Genomic DNA, 20,467 nt, shown 5'->3' on the forward strand with positions numbered 1-20,467 from the left:
GTGCCCTCTGGTTTATGTGAGATCCCCGTGCTCTCTGGTTTCTGTGTGATGCCCAGACCCTGCACCCTCGGCCCTGGGCACCTCGTGGTCTGTAGCACCTGCCCAGGCAGGGAGCAATGCCCTGTTGTCTGGAGCTGATTTTGAGGACCTGCCTGGGCTTGTGGAAGAGGAGGTGCAACTGAGGTTACCAGTGTTTGGGTCAGACCCTCAAATGCTTCCTGCCTTCCTCTAACGTCCTTTTACCTTATCTACAACAAGACCCCAGGGTCCAGCTGTCCATGGCATTGCATGGGGGACGGCAGGACAGCTGAGGCTGGTGCTGGCTTCTGCCGTGTCTTGGGAATTGCTATGACAGGGTTGCAGAAGAGCCCTGTTCAGTGCAGCAGATGGGTAAGAGGATCCTCTGGAGAGCGATGGGAGAGGTGGCTTTAGATCGATGAGGTCGCTTGTACTCCATGGTCAGGATCTGGTCAGCGCAGGAGCTCACAGACACGGTGCCCAGGCGGGCGCGCGGCCGGGGGGATTAACATGGCTGAGGAGCGCGGCCGGAGCCGTGTCCTTCCACCGCCCTCCTCGGCTGGCACGGCTCCCTCCGTGCTCCTGCACCGGGAAACTCGATGAGCCCCATCGCTCCGTTCATTCCTCGTTATGTTTGTGCCACTCTAAATATAAAGTGTGGCTGATCCTGCCGTAGGTGCTGGTTTGGGTTAGAACACGCGCACGTGCTTGTGCAAGGCAGCCCGTGTTGCCGAGTGCTAATTAGCAGTGCTGCCTGAGATAACCTTTTGTCTGGATTATTCTTAAGCTGATGATTTAAATTTTTCCTTGCTACTAGGCTAGCCGCACAAAATAGGCTAAGCTGGTTATCAGTTTGGAGATAAATCCTTAGCCACATACAGTTCCCCCACTCAAATTAGATACTCGGTGTCAGTAAAGAGGAATCTTTTTCTATCATTCCATCTTTTTATATACCAAAGATGTCACTGTCATAAGCAATCAAAAAGGCATGCTGTAGCAGATTGTTTAGCAAGATATTTTTAGCCGCCTCTTGATATCTGAAACAATTTGAAATTGTATTTTTAGGTTATTAGCAAAGTGTTGCCTAAAAAGAATTTAAATGCTTTGTCATGCACTCTTTTGAAAAATCCCATTAAAGATATTTAAAGAGAGGTTCGTTGTGTTGTCGTCTGTGACACACTGGATCCAGAAGCTTTTTTAGATATATTTGGTTTGCTTACTGCATTTGTTACACGTAGAATAATTTGAGTATATTGCTACATTAAAAATTACTTGATGTAGAAAGGGTCTGTACTCCAGGGATTTCATATTACTGCATCTTCAGTCACGATCGAGCGTTTAACTGGATGAGTGATTCATCCAGATCAGTTTCAAAAAAAAAAAAGGAGAAAGAAAAAAAGGAAAAAAAGAAAAAAAAAAGGGGGGGAAGAAAAAAGGAAAAGAACTTCTAGGTGCTTGAAAACTAATGAGTTCTGATTTCAGGTTTTGAAAAGCTACTTTGCCAGATGCTTTTCTTGAGGTGAGGTGAGGTTTGCAGGGAGGCGTTGGGATACGCGGCGGCACGGCCCGCTGTCTCTGGGGCAGGAGCGGTGCTGCAGGAGCCGCTGCGAGCAGGGGCCGGGGATGTTTATAGCTGGTGACATGCTCAGATCTGCCTGTCACAGTGGCTTTTTGGCGTGGCACAGCGATGTTCTGTTTAATAAATGTGTAAAATTAGCTTGTGAATTGCAGAGAGGTGTCTGATGGCATCGCCTGTGTGACGAGAGGTGTGGGGCAGCTCTGCCTGTCACCGTGGCTTTTTGGCGTGGCACAGTGATGTTCTATTTAATAAACGTGTAATATTAGCTTGTGAATTGCATCGCCTGTGTGACGAGAGGTGTGGGGCAGCGTGTTCGGGAGGATATTCCCCTGTTGAGGGGGAGCACAGGGAATATATCGATATATCACCCACGGGGACGTCTGTCACCTGCTGTCCTGTTCCCCAAACCTTTACTGAACAAAGGGACTTCGGTGCCAGCCTGGCTGTGGGGGGCTGTAGCAAGAGACCCCTCTGCTTTGGGTACCCAGTTAGGTGGTTTAAAAAAAGCAAATATTGAAGGACTTTCTCCTCTACTTCTAATTATTTTGCAGCATTGCATTAATTAAAAAAAATGCTGAAGAGCAAAGTTGTTTTGAATTGTTTTAATTATAATTTGGTACCGAGGCGGAAGTGGTCACAGATGGCCAATCGTGGTGGAACTGTTGCCTTATCATAGTCAGCAAACAAGAGGACTACAGCGAGAAGAGGACTGAGTTTAATGGTGGTGTTCCAGCTTCAGAGATAGATTGGTCTGAGTTTGTCACGTGGAGACCTGTCCAAGGGCTCTGTGGTACGGCCCGTCCTGTAAGAGAAACAGCCTCTGAAAGAAGTTAAAATATATATATATATAGTGACATAGAGGCAAAAGACATTTTAAAAAAAAATCTTTATTTTTGAAAGTAAAGAGTTGTCAGGCACGGGAACAGGCTGCCCAGGGGAGTGGTGGGGTTCCCATCCCTGGAGGGATTTAAAAGCCGTGTAGATATGATGCTTACGGACATGGGTGGACTTGGCAGGGTTGGGTTTATGGTTGAACTTGATGATGTTAAAGGTTTTTTCCAGCCAACGTGATTCTATGATCCTGTGAGGTAAACATGCTGCTTTAGCTCAGTCCTTTTCAAATTTTAGAAAACAGAGCTCTGTAGCCATGTTAAGCAAATCAGTTTCCTTGCATAAAAATTCTAAGATAGGAGAGAAATCCAAGGTCAACTGGAACTATGGTGTTTCAGGTGGTTTTTCTTTTTAAGTCTTAATTTAGAAAATAATAAACTAAAATAAAACTTCAGCCAAAGTCAAATTTTTATCAAATAAGTGAAAAATCTTTAGAAATGTGCTCACCTAATGGATCCTTCTCTCTTGTATTGCAGATAAAAGAATACGAGAAACTGGATTCTGAGGATGAGCGTCTGACCCGAAGCCGACAGATTTATGACACATACATAATGAAGGAGCTTCTCTCCTGCTCACATGTGTGTATCACCCAGATTTCACACTGCTCTCTGCCTCACGCCAGAGCTTGGCAGCAGTGATAATTCAAAATAACCGCTGTTCCGTCCAGAGAACGGCTCTGCGGGGCCGTCTGGGTGTTGAACTTCAGTGTCTGGGGAAGCTCAGATTAAATTTTGAGATTTTGTTCAAAGCTGATCACACAAAAATTGTTTGGCTTATTATTAGTAGTAGTTTGATCCCAAAGCAGTCTTCTAGACTAGAGACAACACAGTTTTAACCTTCAGTCTGGTCAGTTGGAGGCATGGAGCTGCCTTGTGACAGATGCGCTTTGGTTGAAGTCGGTGGAAACACACGTTTCCTCCAGCTGAGGTTTTGGCCCATCGATCTGTATTGAACAGTTTCATTTGCTCTTACTTTAAAGAAGAGTTTGCAGTGTGGTTTCCCCCAGGGTGTGGTTCTTTGGATGAAGGCTTGAAGCAGTTTTTTGTTAAGCACACATTATTGGCGCTGCAGTGGTAACAGGTCCATCTCATCTGCTGCCTCTGGAGTGTCCCTGCATGTGGGATTTTACATTAAAGAAGCATCATCTAAAACTTTAATCTTCACCTTTTGCCTCCTCATCTTCCCCTCTCCTACCTTCCTGCTTTAGAATAATTGTTTTGCTGGATCATTCTGCATGTTTCACAGTGATGTGTTTGGGGGAAGCTATGTTGCATTCATTCTGAGCTGTGTGTATTTTATAGAGTTAAAAGAACCACGGTGCTGTCGGCTTTAAATGAAGCTTCTTACATTCCCAGCAGTTTGAAATCTTTTCTTTTTCTTTTTCAAAAGCCTTTCTCGAAACAAGCTGTAGATCATGTACAAACACATTTAGCCAAGAAACAAGTGCCAGCCAGCCTTTTCCAGGTGAGGTTAAGACACTCTGAATGTTCAAGTGTTCTTCACTCATTTGACAGTAAGTGACTTTGCACATATTAATTAAGGAGACAGAATAAAATGGTAAACATTCCTCACTGTAATAGTGATATTAGAATGCTTTTCTAAGTCAAATAAAAATTACAAATTACTATTCTTAACTAAAATATTTTAAAGCACATTTATGAAAGCAAACTATACCTTGGCATATGGACAGAATAGTTTTTAAATTTATGTAATTTTAAGACATTAAATGGTTTAGAGTAAGTCACTGTGCATCAGGAAGAGACACATCCTGTCAGGATAAACCAAATTGCATAGTGGAAAAATTGCCTTAATGTTTCAGTAATGTGAAATCTTTCAAAATGTTTTTCCTTTTTCTTTAATTTTAAGGTGTATTAATTCATAGTTGATGATGGTGAGGAATTAAGCATTAAGCAAAAAACCATCTCACATGTTTTTCTGACTCTGCACAAGACAAAATGCAATGAGAAGTTCCCTTTCTAAACAGGAGTTCCCGCACCATTAAAACTATGGTGCTTTTTTAAAACTTTCTCAAATGCTGAATTGTTAAAAGAAAGTATGGGATTTGTTTATCATCTATTTGAATATAAATATAAATTATATCTTGACTCATTTGCAAAATTATACATATTTTGTGTTGTTTTTTAGAAACTGTAGAAAATGAAGTAAAGTCAAATATTTCTTGTATTGTTCCAGTTCTAATACACATTGATACAAGACAAGAGATTCAGAATTACACTACCTGTTGTGGTTAGGTGCATGAAACCAGTGTGTTTCTGCAGCTAATGAACCTCATCAGTCATGGGAGTGTTTATAAGCTTAAGTGTCTTTCATGTAAATATGACACATTTTTATATATTGCAAAAACATGAAGGTTGCCTCTGTGTGATTTGTCTTACTGCTCAGTGAATGGTTTTTAAAGTTGCAATGAGGTGAACTGGCAGATTGATAACTACACTGCTTGAAGGATATCCCACCACTCATGGGGCTGGGGTTTGAGATCCTGCGTGCTCTTGCACATCAAGGGAAAGCATTTCTCTAGACAAAGTCCCTTGTGAGCTGGAGGTGCTGGCTCCTTACTAAGGACAGAGAGGAGGGAAGCACTAAAAAGAAGAAGCGTGGCAGCAGCTCGGGGAAGTACAGACCCCACAGGAGTGACCACGTGTTGGATTTAAATATATTTGAAAAAAGAACTGAACTGTGATGGTTTTACCAAACCACCTGTCCACAGGCTGGGGCTGCACTCAGGTTCTGTACAGTCCCCCCAAGGGAAACATTTAAGATTTTCTAGCTCATGAAAATATTTTATGTTTCATTTAGGGCACCTGCTCAGATTCCAAATGCTGAATGAAGCTTAAATGCTTTGTTGAGCCTCCTTCAAGGACAGCATAGTAAATGCTGTGGTTACATAGGGCCAGCGTGAGTTATCTGTAATGGGCAGTACTGCAGAGTCAGTTTATTGTATGTTTAAATACTAATTGTGTTTCTTAACCCTTTTTAGCCATATATAGAAGAAATTTGTGATAGTCTCCGAGGAAAAATATTTCAAAAATTCATGGAAAGGTATGAACATGACATATTATCCGAACTTTCTACCTAATGTAGCAGGAAGCCAGGTCCCTTAAGTATTGCTGTAAAATAAGGCTGTAAATGTTTAATAAACTTCATTTAATTAATAGTGTATTATCAGCAAGCTTCTGCAAATAACTAGCTTTGTTGTATATCATGATTAATGTCAGGATGTATGAGTAGAAAAATTATAAAGATGATAGATTTTTTTTTTATTGCTCCGTGTTGCAGTAGCAATAGGCTGCACTTTGATCTGAAAGGTTTGAAAGTGCAGAACCATGTTCTTGTGGGATGTTCCCATGAGGAACCATCTCGTGTGTGTGACTGAAAGACCCAGTTCTGGTTTGTGTCTGGACACCTTGCAATTAAGCAGAAAAGGTCTCGTGATGATTACAAGGTGTAGCCCTGGTTGAGCTGAGCCGCCCTCTCAACCTCAGTGGAGCTGCTCTTGCACCAGTGCCGTGTGCAATGGGCCGGTGACTTTCTGCAGTCAAACTGCAATAACTGGAAAAATGCCTCCACAGAACTGTTATTTCTTACTCAGAAAATAAATACTTAATTATTTATGTAGGAATGAGAAACTAGGGTTTTTTTGCAACAGCTTGTGGTATTATTGATGTTTTTTTAAGATAAAATGAATGTTAAATGTTCCTTGGAGTATATGGAGGTTCATTAACATAAATCAAGCTGCCTCTGTCTTCTTATAATTATCTTTCTCTTTATGTAATTTAAATGTTTGTTAGTTACAAACTTAGTTGTTTTTAAAAATTAAAAACTATCTGAAAGAGAGATGTGAGGACATACTGAGCACGTACCGTTAGAGGGATCAGGTTATCTGATATGTCTCTCTTATAAGGATGTAAAATATTAAGTGTGCACTGCCTAGTAATTGCTTTTCTTGTAAGATTACAGTTGTGTGAAAGGAAGGCTATAATTTACTAAATATCACAACACGCCCTAGCACAAACTTTATTTTAAACATCAGAGTCTTGACATTTCCTATAGTACTTTACGCAGTGATCTCAGCCGACTTTTAAACTTCTTTTTCTACAGTGACAAGTTTACTAGATTTTGTCAATGGAAAAACGTAGAACTAAATATTCATGTAAGTACTTAAAAGTATATTTATCTTGTCAAAGGCTGGTACAGGGAAGAAAATGTTCAGTTTTGAGTACTGCTTCTGAAAAGGCCTTGCTAAGAAGCACAGTGAACGTTACTGATCAGTCCTAACGACTCCTTTCTGGACAGCCCTTCTGCCTGTCTGGAGCTGAGAGCTGTTGGATTTTTATTATAGCTGAAAGCAACTGAACTGTCAGAACTGCTGCTCTGTAACAGCCCCAGACACTGTCCATCTCCTTTTCCCCACCACGGTTCTGACATTGACCCCAACATCCGTTACCTCAGCCTCTGCTTTTGTCCCTCTGCGCTGCTCTTGTACAACTTAGGCTGTAAAACAGCCCTGCTCTCTGCAGGCTGCACTCAGAGTGCGACTGTCCGTCCTCGACAGCAACAGGCTCATTTGTCTTGTTTGTGCTTCAGACTGTAGCACTTGCAGGTACCTTGAAATACGCACAATAAGGGGCTCCTTTTTCCAAAACAACAAGTGCTCTATGAATTACAATAGTTAAGTATCTTAACACATTAATAGATTATTTAAATGTTTTTACAGTGAGTTTTTTAGTACTGAAAAGTGAAGTCTGGTTTTGTTTTGTTTTTTGTTGGTTTTTTTTTCCATTTACAGCTGACCATGAATGATTTTAGTGTACATAGAATAATAGGAAGAGGGGGATTTGGTGAAGTGTATGGCTGCAGGAAAGCAGACACTGGAAAAATGTGAGTATATACACAGTTTATTTTAGAGCTCATTGTAAACTCTGAACTAGTAAGGAAATCCTTCCAGTCATTTCTTATGAAATCACTGGGAAGCGGCGTCGCGTTACTGTGGAGTTCTCTGTAATTAACTTCTATCCCAAGAGGTTCTGATTTCTGCATCGTCTTTAAGCTTAGTTTGATATTTGATCCTGTTACGTGCCATGCAGCGGGGCTTCGGTCTAGCAGAGCTCTTAAGCACATCCTGCATTAAAATGGTCTTGTCAAAATTAATGGAGTCTGCACACGGGTTTAAAATTAAGTATGTGCTTAAATGATTTCCTGGACCAGAGCCTGACGGTGCAGAACCACGTTCTTGTGGAAACCGTGGTGATTGTGCGCGGTGTCACACCTCATCTGCTGAAGGTTGCTCTTCTCACAACGTAGCTGGTGCTGACCTAGGGCTGGAGGATGACGTAGGAACGTGACCTCAGCGCTGTTCAATCTGCAGGGCCGTGCCGGGGCAGACTGTGCATGGGATGTTCCAGATTTGTGTAATTGCATACGTTTCTGCCCTGATGAGCACGTTTCACTGGAGGGAGCAGTGATCTTTGCTTACGTTTGGAAGGAGATAGTTCCAGCGCTGCAGTTCTGTTTAACAGAGCTCTCAGTGGGAACTCCAAGATCAACCTGTGTGTTTTTTTTCCTTTTTCTCATCCTACCATTCACACACTTCTAATCAACAGATTTCAATCTCTAAGTGTAATTGTCCCATTATGTTTTGAACATCTGGGCATTGACTTAACAAATTGTTCTCAATAGTTATGTATTTATTTATTTATTTACACTCCTCCTTGCATCTTGATCTTCTCCTAACAATTTTAGTCCAGGGACCATCCTTAAACATTTCTCTTCTAAGAAAGCATGGCAAGTTTGAAGTGCCCAATCTCTGCAGTTACAGCTGGCTTCACTGGCAATTGTGTGTGCTTGGCATCCTTGATAATAATAAACTTCAGAGCTATTAACGAGTAGAAGACATCTTAATGTTGCTCTCATGCTCAGTATTTTTGCAGTGACCTCACGTGTTTATATTAATACTATTACTAACAATACTGTCTGTATTCTTGCTTTGGCACTTTTTTTGTCCATGTACAATTCATTAATTTGTGCGTGTACAAAAAGAAACATTTTATTTAGCTTGAGCCACACTAAGCAGGTGCCCACCCCAAAGAGGTAGTTCTCAGATAGATTCCCAGGCATTTTCATAGCTTGCATTTTGCTCTGGCAGGAGGTGGATGAACCTTGGGATCAGCAAGGGAAGCAAAGGACAGGTTTTTATCAAATATAAATAGAGTTAAAGGGAAGTGACCTGTGGGAGAGCCAACCTTTGTCAAATCTGAAGCAAAACTTTAGATTAGGTTCAGTTTCTGGGTAGAGGTTTGGTTTAGTTCTTTCTTAATCCAAACCTGTTTACCCATCCCTAATCCAGATCCCGTCCAGTCTAGATGGCTGCCTCTGCTGCACTTACTGCCTGCAAGGAGCTTGGGAAGCCACCCCTCCAAGGTAAACGCCATCGGTGTTTCACTAACCCACCAAGACACACCTGAGGCTTCTTTCGCATCACCTCCTTCAAGAACATCTAAATAGGGGCCAGGAGTACAATGCAGAAAGCAGCCCAGGGCGGGAGGGGTAGCAGTGCTGCTGGAGCACGCAGCTCCCTACGAGAACGAGATGATGCCTGATTGCGATCAGCCTTGAGCGGCCCCAGTCGCTCCCTGTGCTCAGTGATGTCAAAGCACGAGCGAAGGCTAGCGTGTGAAACGTCCTAGTCGTCATCTACAGATTCCTCAGCAAGAGCACGTGCTGTCAATACCTTCCTTGGTCTGGAGATTTAACATTCCAGTGCGTTGATGCTCAGTCTGCCCCCAGCCCCCACAGCCCACGCGTGGCAAGGAGCGACGTGGTGTTTTTAGGGAGCACAGAGCCAGGGTGACCCGAGGGAGGCCCCGTTTCTGCGCAGAGCTGGCGCAGCCTAGGCAGGTGACGAGCATCGATGCGGCGCTGTAACGCGGTGTTTTCCTGTTCTAGGCTATTTCAAACCAATAGCCTCAAAATCCGTGGCTGCCCGTGGCTAGGAATCTTGTGTGGAGGAGCACACGTGTCCTTCTCAGCTGTTCTCTAACAGTAGGCTCACCTCACGTCTTGAAGAAATATCCACAGACTGTATCATACCCTGCTCTTGTTTGATGGTTGTTAGGGTAACATTATTTTTGGAGCAAAATTTTATTAGTTTGTGTAATACAGATGGTAGAAGATTGGAAAAGCTTCCTTGTGTCTGTCTGACCTTTCTTTGAGTAGAAAAAAAACCCTTAAAAATATATATATTCATAAAACTCAGTGTGTGTTCAAGATATTACTTTCCTGGTAGAGTTGAAAGTGTTAGAATTAAATGGAACTGCAATAGGGTCGCTGTTATTTAATTCATACTGCAAATCCTTGCTTGTAGATACTGAAAAATGGCTGTATGAGGTGTAATTCCTGTATCACTTTGCTTGTTTGGACATGGAATTATTTGGTAAAGCACGTTTCACTGTTAGGAGGCTTTAATTCTGTGAGGTTTTGGGAGATGTCCTTGTTTAGTCATGTAAAGATGTTTTTAGTACCAGATTTAAGTCTACAAAGAGCTTGCTTACAGGATGCTGTAAATATGCATGGCATAACTGCTAGTGAATAATACTGAGCATAGGAGGAAATTTTTTCTGGTGCTTTTTCTGAATGGTTAATATTTTCAGGTATGCAATGAAATGTTTAGATAAGAAGAGAATCAAGATGAAGCAAGGAGAAACATTAGCCTTAAATGAAAGAATTATGCTGTCTCTTGTCAGTACAGGAGTAAGTATCATTGATTTATTATTCTTTTTTTTTTTTTCATATAATAAAACAGCTTTCATATATGATATGTATGCCATCAGTTCAGTTGTGTGACATGCCAAAGTTAAACCCCCCTGGTACCACCCCCTGATTCTAGCAATATATCTGGAATAAGAGTGGAAAAGCAAGCTTGGTTTTCAGTTTGTGTGCTTACAGAAATGAGCATCTCGGCTAAAGAGGCTTGAGGAGGTTCCCATTTCTTGGGTAATTAATTATCTTATGCCTTCCATTTCTGATTTTTAAATATTCCTTTATATGAAACTTTTCCAAAACATCATTCTATCTTGTAAAAAAATTTCCTTTTCTGCTATAGTTACTATGGCACTTCCATAGGATGAGTCCCTTTCCTGTGGCTCTTATTAGCTTATCCAATTTTTTCCCCCTTTTTTTTTTTTAAATGTACTGTAGCTGAGTACCTAGCAAGGTGTACCAGGTAAGTCTGCTCATCTAGTGTACAAGTCTATTCAAAATCAGAAGTGTCACTAACGTGCATCAAAAGGAACCCAGCTGGTGTTGGTTTCACCAGCCCATGTCTCGTTACCAGCAGAAGAGCAGTTTGGCAGCGGCTGCACTACGCTGCGCTCAGAGCTTCAGAGCAGCCTTTGAAGTGCCAGAGCCTTCTGAGTACACTGGCCTCATTAAACAAAACTTGAAATCAGCTCCTGTCACCATGGTTACATGCGATGCTGGTAAAAAGGTTAATTTTCCTCATGACTATTGCACTGTATGAATTAAACATTCAGTCTGCAGCTCCTGTAAACACATCTCCTCTTCCCAGGTAAAGCGTGAGAAGGAATTGCGTGTGGTTTTGTTCAAGGCTTGTGCAGTGGGTGTGCAAATGGCATAATGTCAGCAGTGCAGGATGGTTACGAGCAATCCAGAGTTCTAACCAGAGGTAGAATCTCTTGTCAGGTACCATCCTGCCTTGCCTGTAGTCTTCTTATTCCTGGGACCGTTAGGCTGAGAGGATGGCAGAGAGCAAGCAGGGTGCTGTACTGGCAGAGACAAGAGCTCTGTCTCACGGAGTTCAGGTGAATCGTGGATGTGGTTCTGCATCACACAGGTGGGTTAGTAGGTACTAATTTCTTTTTTAAAAGCATTTAGCACCGCTGTGTACTTTGAGTGCACCCACAGCATCCTTGCTGCCTTCTGTTCAGGGCTGTCTTCTGCCTGCAGATAGTCCAGGGCACTGTGTTGCTTTGCTTGTCGGCGCAGCCGTGGCAGAGCTGCCCGTGCTGCAGTGGCCTTTGTCTTCTGCAGACTTGGCTTTAAAAAATGGAGGTGTGTTTTTCAGGGCTTCCATGTAAGTACAGAACTATAATTGCTCAGCAGTGCCCTTCTATTGTCAAGTGAAAACACTGTGAATCAGACAACGCTTGGCGCTTTTCAGCCTCGCAATAGGTGTGCAAGGTGCTGTCCTGTGCAGGTTGGCAGAACAGGAAAGCTGATTGCAGTTTTGTCCTTAGAAGATTAGCTTTTGAACTTTTCTTGCTACCCATGCCATCATTTTCCTTTGTTGTTAGAAATATCCTGGTAAAGCAAATCCTAAACCAGGAACTAGGGAAGCTACACATCAAGATGTCATCAGAAGGTTGAACTTTGTCCTCATTGCAGAGCTCCAAAGGAAGGACGAGGTATTTCTCCTTGTGCCTTTCACTGGAAACTCCTCCCCTGCCTCAGCCTGTCTCTGGAGAAGGGCAGGCATGCACTGAAATGAAAAGTCAGGGAATCCTTTAAAACAGAATTGCATTCACATTTGGTTTGAAGATAAAGATAGACAAAGGACTGGGAAGTATTTCTGTGTGCTTTTATCTGTGAAATGAATAATTGGAATTTGTCAGTTAGACTTTTTAATTGAGTTAACTGTTTTCACCACAGATAAGGTGTGACTTGTCCAGAAATGTCTTGAGAGGAGTCTTGAGAGCCAGTGGGGTGAAGTTCTGTAGTGAAGACTAGACAAGAAATCTAAGCAAATGAGTAATAATTGTCCTATTAACTTCAATTTGTGATTCTGTTGCTCCAGTACTGAATGTGAATTTTCATGTCTAGCAGTTCAAAAAGGAAACTGTTCACAAGGCTGCTAATGGTGGAAGTAGTTTTCTTACATGACAGTGCACAGACAGTTATTTAGCAAGAGAAAAGCAAGACGAACAATTTGGGTGTTTTTTTGTTAAGGATTATCAGCTCATTAGAGTGTAACTTGTTAGATTCTAAGAAATTTGAAAGAGAGATCTTGTACAAAATGCCATCCATTCAGGTCGAGCACACCTGCTGATGCAAGAGATACTGGAGCCTTTTGAATATGCAGAATTAAATAGGTTTGAAAATGGCAGAATAAGAGAATTAATTTCATTCCTGTTTATGAGCTGTTAGGTTTGAATGGCGCGTGCCTTCCCCAACGACAGGATTTATGTGCTGTCCGGAACAAAATGGAACTGGGAAGTTCATCATAGTACAATTAGTCATTTAACTGGGAATCCAGATGTCTCTGCAAAATACATAATAACAGCTGTGCAGATTACACATACGTTTGTGTAATCATTTTTGTTAATCCACCTAAAATTTTGGCATTCAGAACTACTTCTTGAATAGGGAGCTCCCAAATGCGAGTACCTCGTGGCCGTGTTGGGAGAAGAACTTTTCATGGTGACATTGCGAATCGGCACAGCTCAGAGGTATGACCGACACCTCTGCAGAGCACAGGGAACACCTGGATTGCCCTGATAATGCAAACGTGGGCTCTGCCTTCCTGGGATTCTCTGCTGGTAGATTTGCTTTGTCACTGAGCGTTGCTGTAACATGGGCAGAGTGTTGCTGAGGGTTTGTGTTTCCTCTTCTGCAAGATACAGGCTCTGCCTTCCTCTCACCCAGAGATTTTCAGTCTGGAGGCTGGAAGTGCGTTTTGAAAATCTTAGAAGATAGCATAGTAGGGAAAATATTTTACTTTCTGTTAAAAGATAAAAAAAAAACCCAAAACCAACCCAGTATTTATTTTCTGTAATACCCAAATGTTTACTGAACGTTCAAAAACTGGGCCGTTGAAATCACCGAGACCATCGCTGCTGACGGGCTGTATCAAACCAACCTGCCAGAAGGTGCTGTTTGTGGAAGGAAGTGGTTATTTAGGGAACCTTTTCCTGGCGGGTAGGAGGTGGCTGTTCTGGTGGCTGTGCAGGACCAGGGGCTGTGCAGGGCTGTGGCTCTGCTCTACCCTGTCATCTAATTCCCTTGTTCTGAAAAAACGAGGCAGTTAAGCTCACTCATTCAGCTCTTTTTGAGATGATGTGACTAAAGACTGGACTGAAGCTTCCCTCAAAGGATGCTGAAGGCACAGCAGAAGTGGGCAGGCTGAACAGTAAAACATCTGAGATGAATAATCAAGGATTTTTTTTTTCTAAGAACAGGTCCTTTGTTGTCCTGTGTACTGAGATTTGTAGGAGTCTCGATTTCGCTCAAAAAATGGAATCTCTTCCCAAATCTTGATGGTGTAAAAGATGTAAGTTGTGCCTGCGGGAATGACAGACGTGCTCGGTGTGTCCAGCCTTGACTGGCACGTCTCTCTGAGCCAGACCTGTCAGGACAGAGCTGCCCTTCAGTTTAAAATGCTGCACAGCTGCTCGATGCTGTGAGCACACTTTCCTCTGGTGCTATGAAGTTGGGTGCTTGGGTTACAGGAAAGAGTCAGAATCAAAGGTTTCCTTCTAAAGTAATTGTTAGTCTGCTAATGTCTTTAAAATAATACATTCCTACAATTTTTTTAATAGTTATTATAATTTTTTTTTTCCCCTTCCACATGATTTATTACCAGAAATTTGTCTTCTACAATTTTTTGGATTTAATCCAGGATTATTTGGATGTAAGGAGCTGTTTCCAACCTATTCTGAATTCACACATTATTGTCATACCGTTGCTTATTTTTTTCAGAGCAGAAGCTTGACTGCGACAGAGTATTACTCTCTTGGGAAACTTGCTTTATTGCTTTATGTTTCATTTTTAAAAAGTACCTATAGCATATTTTTGTGCTGGAAAATACTCTTTTGCAGTGGTTTTTGTGTCAGAAAAATATCGCTGTACTACAGTTTCTTCTCTCTGTTAAACAGTGAGAGGGTAGTGATTAAATTGGGAAGGCTTACCCAAAAATGAATTATGCATCACATCTACACTTGCAGATTTATTTTCTTTTAAAAAGTGAGATCCATAAAAATACAGGCTTGTTATGTTCTCCTATAGAAAACACCCTTTTATTTTTCTGTGTGTGGTGTTTAAATTCTAACAGTAAATCCTTCTGGGTAATTAGATTGCGCCGAGGTTTTAAGGAGCCTGCTTGGGGACACTTCTGAGTTACCCAGTTGATTCAGAAAATTAAGTTAATAATTCTACTAAAGCTTTTGCTCTGAAGTTAAGTGGTAACTACAGTGGTTCTGAGCAACACAAAGCTCTAACGAGAGGCAGTGTCTTGTGTTAGATGCCATACTGCTTTGCCTGTAGTCTCTTGTTTCTAGGACCGTTTAGCAGCGGGGTGTTTTTCCTGCCTGTTGTGGGTGTTTTGGACGCGGGTGTGTGTTCTGCAGGGGTGTGACCAGAATGAGCGTTTGCCCAGGAAAAATGAGATGCAGTTGGGTTTGAACGTTAGAGCAGGTCGGTCCGAGTGCTGTGGGGGTCGTTGGGGATGGCAGCCGAGTGTGTAAAGCTTTATATTTCAACCTGACATGGTTTTGTGGAAGGATGAACTGACCTGAGCTGTCCAGGCCTGGCTGGTGAGGATGGGGTCACGGTTCCCTCCCTTTCCTGCCCCCCGAGCCGGGTCCCACCGCCCTGCTCTGCCCAAGGCCACCGTGTTTTGCTCCTTCTGAACTGGGAAGGAAATGAGTTCCTGTTGGAGATTCCCAGAGCTTTCACTATCAGTGCTGCAATGACTAACACATTGTTTGAGTCGCGTTAGGTCACGTTTGTGCTTCCTGCGTGGTGTCCTGGCTCCTCAGCAGCCCAGCTCGTCTTAGCTCGTCTTCCTGTCAGCCTCCACGCTTTGGGGTCAGACCATCATCTGCCGGTGTTACGGATCAGTCCAGTCCTTTCCAACAGCACAGCCATTCCTTAAGTTTTCATTGTAGACTCACCAAACAGCCTTGGTTTCACATGGCTTTGGAGAAGGGGTCAACGAGGTAATAGCCACCCCCTATTAATTAGCCACATGCATCCAGTATAGGCCTAATGAAGAGAGGAAGGTCTGCAGACGTTCCATCTTTCAATGCATGTTCATTGGAGAACCAGCACAATGAGCAGATCATTGACATCTAAGAGGTGTTTTTCCAGCTGTATTTTTTTATGGCTGCTCCACTTAAACATCTGTGTGAGTTAAGGCTGAAGTGCATCAAGAGGTGGGAGCGTAACCCATCCCTGCGCCTGGCCACTCTGCAGCTCTTCAACCTGCACCCACCACCCTTCTGGTCTGGGTTTTGCATAGTCTGGACCTTGTTGTTGGTGCTTCCTGTGCATTGCCTACGTGTCAGAGTTGTGGCTTCCTTCCTGGTCTGTTTGTGTTCCTTTTCATCATCTGTGGCAAACGCTGCTGGCGAGCCTCAGGGCAGCAGTGGGTGGCAGGAGTCCTCGCTGGCACGGTGGGCAGCTCAGCCACGCGGACAGGGTGTTACTGGTGTAGCTGGGTTTAATGTATAGGTGAGGATAAAACCTTCATTCCTTTGGGATTTTGTATGTGACGTGACTCAGATTCTCGGTCAGTGTCTGACAGCAGAACCTTCGCTGTGCAATCGTGGGAAGTCGTCCAGTTCCTTTACACTTCATGGGAACAGCTTTATTTTTTCTGAGCTGGCCTAAAGCTTGTTAGCCTTGAAGTATCTTTCACCTAAGTCGAGTGCAAACTCAGGTACAGATTTTTATAACAAACTCTAGTTGCAAGTCTTCAGAAGATAGTGATGCTACCTGCATTTTTTTAAGCCTTTGACTTGTCACAGCTTTTTTTATTTTTGCATTGAAATGAGATAGCAAAATCTAAGACCTCTAAACTGAAACATCAGAGTATGTAGATTATTATGCAAATTGCTTTAGAAAATTATTATTAATATTGGAAAATATCACAGGAAAAAGATCACATTTATTTTTAGCTTCTCTGAGTAGTGCTTTGCTGATCTTATCGCCCGAGTTTAACTCTTTGCTCCTTTCCTTTTAGGACTGTCCTTTTATAGTGTGTATGACCTATGCCTTCCACACCCCTGACAAACTCTGCTTCATTCTGGACCTGATGAATGGTAAGCGAGGCTGGTGATGATGATATTACAGGAATATTGGCAGAAGGGCTTGCTGAGATCATAAGGAGAATGAGGGAAAAATAATCAGCGGTGTGAAGCATCGGCCTGCGAGCAGGAGGGATAAACTGATCTAAAACAAGGAACATAGAGAACAGACTGAAAAATCTCTGATACCTTATAACATTAACATATTTAAATAAAGATACCAAAGGGCCTACTGGGCTGGAAGCTTAAAGAAATGATGGTCATGTGGAGAAATGTATGAGGAGATCAGGGACACAGCTTTGAGAATAAAAATAAAAAGGCTACTGTAAAGAGCTCTGCAAAGAAAATAGATGGGGGAGGCATTCATCAAAGGAAAGAAATTATCTCTAGAAGCCTTAGCATAACTCTTAGGAGAAGACAGAGAGAAGGAAATGGGCAGAGTGAAGAGAGAGGAGATACTGCAGTGCCCATACTTGCTGAGGATGCTCAGCACTTGCAGGACTTCAACCCAAACTCTGGCTGTGGTCCTGTGGTAAACACCTCCAGATGTTGGACTCGTACCGTCTTGCAAAGCTGGGAATTTAATTGAGAGATATCTCATATCCTGTAAGTAATAGAGACTGGCTTTGGTGTTTTGCAAGTGAAAATTCTCATTAAAATCTAAGCTGTAGGTCAAATTCAGCTAACTGGTTGATCATTTTAAATCTGTAGCTTGGTCAGAAACAGTTTTCTAGGAATATTCACAATTTGATGTGTTGATGGTGTGGATTAGCTCACAGAGTGACATTGTACTGTGCCCATTCTTTGATTGGGAAAGTGTCAAAACATCCCCAGCATGAATATTTGAATATTTTGGCCCAGGTGACCTTTAAAGGTCCCTTCCAGCCTGAGCTGTTCTATATGCTAATTTATTCAGTTCTCCAGCAACCTCTATATGTGACTGCATTTTACTTGCTGTGGAAATCCTTTGCATTAAGACTCAGTTGTTGGATTAGTCACTGAATGCAAATGTGTATGAAGCAAATGCATTTTCAAAATGGAGTTTCAGATTGATCAAATTTATGTATTAGTTTTCTCAGGTGTTTTGTCACCATGTATATTGCAGAGTGTTTGTCTGGGTTCCTCTATGCTCCACAGGTTGTAAGAACCTACAAATGCTGTGCTCTTCCCCCCGTACATCATGCTGTCTGCCTGTGAGGCAAGATTTTACTGTTTTTTTAATGGCATTTCAATCCTTCTAATTTTAGGAGGAGATTTGCACTACCACCTCTCCCAGCACGGAGTGTTTTCTGAAAAAGAAATGAGGTTTTATGCTACTGAAATCATCCTGGGCTTAGAACACATGCACAACCGCTTTGTTGTCTACAGAGACCTGAAGGTAAGGGTTAACACAGGGACTGCACTCACACGGGGGGGGGGGCTGTCAGACAGCAGCAAATCACCCAGAGATACTCGTGGGTTAAATGGAGTATCTTACCTGAAACCTTCTCGTGGGAAGGAGACAGACAGTTTGTTTATCTTTGGCTGATTTTTCTAATAATTTTTCAACACAGTTCTGATCTGTGCTGTTATCTAGTTTAACCAGCCTGGGAGATGCTTCCTTGGGGTCAGGAGAAATCCTGTGCAGTGTTACTCATCTCACTCACCATCTCAGTGCTGCTGTTAATTCAGAGTGCGCTGTGTGTCTGAGAGCCCTGGAAGAGGAGCGTGTGTGATGGGAGATGAATAGGAAGACAGTTGCTCAGGGGTGTTTCACTGACGTGTGGGCAGTTGAGGACTGCTCCCAAAGGGGTGTCCGTGAGCCAGGTGACAACAAAAGTGGGGGGAAAAATCTGCACTGAGAGTGCAGAGTGTAGATTGCAAGTAAATGTGAGGAAGAATTTCTTTGCTGAAAGGGTTCTGAGGCATTGGAAGGGGTTGCCCAGGGCAGTGGTGGAGTCCCCATCCCTGGAGGGATTGAAGAGTCGTGTAGACACAGTGCTGAGGGACATGGGTTAGTCGGGGACTTGTCAGTGTTGGGTTCATGGTTGGACTCCATGAGCTTAAAGGTCTTTTCCAACCCAGGAAATTCTGGGATTCTGTGATTCTGTAAAAGACATAAGAGCCACAGACAGACCCTTCTGTGAAAGAATCAAAAGCAATGTGTACTTGAGGTCAAAGTGGATTTATTCTTTCATGTGCTTTCGGTTTCCAGCCTTGCTTGTTTTTTCTCTTCTGTTATTCGTCAGTATTTCATGATCTCCTTTGGAGCTGATGGTAGTGCTCCATTAGAATGCAGATTTTATCTCCAAAGTGTCTGTAATATTGATGTAAAAAAAAAGTAATTACCAATTACCAGAGAGCATTGATGTTGAGAATGAGTTACTGTGTTCTGAGAAGTTGTACTTCTGTCGACTGAAGAATACCAAGCAGTAACCTTCCTGTGTCTGTGCATTCCTAGCCTGCAAATATCCTGTTGGATGAACATGGGCATGTCAGGATATCAGACCTTGGACTGGCTTGTGATTTTTCCAAAAAGAAGCCCCATGCTAGTGTGTAAGTAGCATGTAAAGGAGCTTTGCTGCACATACAATTTTTGCTAAATAAATCCTTTATAATGTGTCTTTATAATTTAAATTTGCCTAAAGGAAAAAAAATACCACTGGTGTGACCCAGGCTTGCTTTATAGCACAGCTAAGCTGGATACTCTAACAAGCCTTTTGAGTCTCCTCTTTCTGTTTTCCTGCACAGTTGTAGCAGCTGATGTGTAGGCATGGCTGGAAGATGACACATTATTTCGAGATGATTCACTGTTCAGAGAAGATAAGAACCTGACTGAGTTAAAATACCAGATTGTCTTAATTGTCCCAAATGGATAATTAAATTTTCTGAAACTGACTAAAAAACAGGATTTATTGTGTCCTTCTCTTTCTGGATCTTTGTAGAACTGGAGGCAAATTGTGTTCCTTTCTGCCTCCTGGCATCAGGTCATAACTGGGATCTGAATTTCTTGGGTTGTGTGTAGATTCCACATCTTATCTGGCACCTTTTATTCTTAGCTCCTCATTTGCCCTGATTTACTCTCAGAATTAATCAAAAGGAATGCTTCATCCTGTCATATCTTAAAGGACTGGCAATTCAGTAGCTTATTGAAAAAGTTCATACCTTCCAATGACGTCAAGGGTAAAAGCAGCGTGTGGTGACCGCTTTCCAGCGGTGACCAGCGATGTTCCTGTGTGTGTATGGCTAAAGAACAAGCAAAATAAAATAATGTTTAAAATTAATTATATTTAATTTAGGCTACCTTATTGAAAAAACCCTGATTTTATTTTAGTTTATTTTATTTTTTACAGTAATTGTTTGTAATCAAGATTTTGTCCCTGTTCACTTCTCAGAGGTACCCATGGATACATGGCTCCCGAGGTGCTCCAGAAGGGAACAGCGTACGATAGCAGTGCAGACTGGTTCTCCCTAGGCTGCATGCTTTTCAAGCTTCTGAGGGGGTGAGTGAAGTTCCACGTCCCTTGTGCTTTTGCTTTTTCTTTTTTTTAATTTTTTTTTAAGCCTGGGCCTCGTCATTGTCTGTCCCTTGAAATACCAATATGTAACGTATTACACATTATCTAAAATGATATCTTACTGCCATCTCTGCAACTTAGACCACGGCTGCACAGACTAAAACAGGATTTTTTTACTTCCAAAACAAACAAAACCAAAGCTGTGCTTCCCTTTGCAGGTACAGGTGTGGGGCAGTGAGGAAGGCAGATGCTTTGTCCACTCTTTTGTCTTCTGATAGGCAGTTTACTGCCTCTTGGCAATTGTTAGTGTTTTAAATGATAATGATGTTACTCATTGCTTAAATGCACTAGAATTACAGCCTTCATTTTGTGCTTAAGTCCTGCTGTAATGGTGAAACTCTGCTGCATTGTTTGCTTTTCAGCAG

At 42.3% G+C, this 20,467-nt stretch overlaps 1 protein-coding gene across 1 annotated transcript in view; it reads left to right on the forward strand.

Moving 5' to 3' along the window:
- The first annotated feature begins 2,967 nt into the window (after positions 1 to 2,967).
- Positions 2,968 to 20,467, forward strand: part of LOC104524416 (beta-adrenergic receptor kinase 2) — a 25,345-nt gene continuing 7,845 nt past the window's right edge. The window contains exons 1-10 of the mRNA XM_010167285.2: positions 2,968 to 3,066; positions 3,878 to 3,952; positions 5,487 to 5,548; positions 6,608 to 6,659; positions 7,296 to 7,387; positions 10,156 to 10,255; positions 16,482 to 16,560; positions 17,793 to 17,923; positions 18,986 to 19,080; positions 19,920 to 20,027. Of these exons, the coding sequence (XP_010165587.2) occupies positions 3,040 to 3,066; positions 3,878 to 3,952; positions 5,487 to 5,548; positions 6,608 to 6,659; positions 7,296 to 7,387; positions 10,156 to 10,255; positions 16,482 to 16,560; positions 17,793 to 17,923; positions 18,986 to 19,080; positions 19,920 to 20,027 (821 nt within the window). The 5' untranslated portion in view covers positions 2,968 to 3,039. The remainder of the gene's footprint in view (positions 3,067 to 3,877; positions 3,953 to 5,486; positions 5,549 to 6,607; positions 6,660 to 7,295; positions 7,388 to 10,155; positions 10,256 to 16,481; positions 16,561 to 17,792; positions 17,924 to 18,985; positions 19,081 to 19,919; positions 20,028 to 20,467) is intronic.

This window comes from Antrostomus carolinensis, unplaced genomic scaffold, assembly GCF_000700745.2.
Source record: "Antrostomus carolinensis isolate BGI_N321 unplaced genomic scaffold, ASM70074v2 scaffold25734, whole genome shotgun sequence".
Lineage (NCBI taxonomy): Eukaryota > Metazoa > Chordata > Aves > Caprimulgiformes > Caprimulgidae > Antrostomus > Antrostomus carolinensis.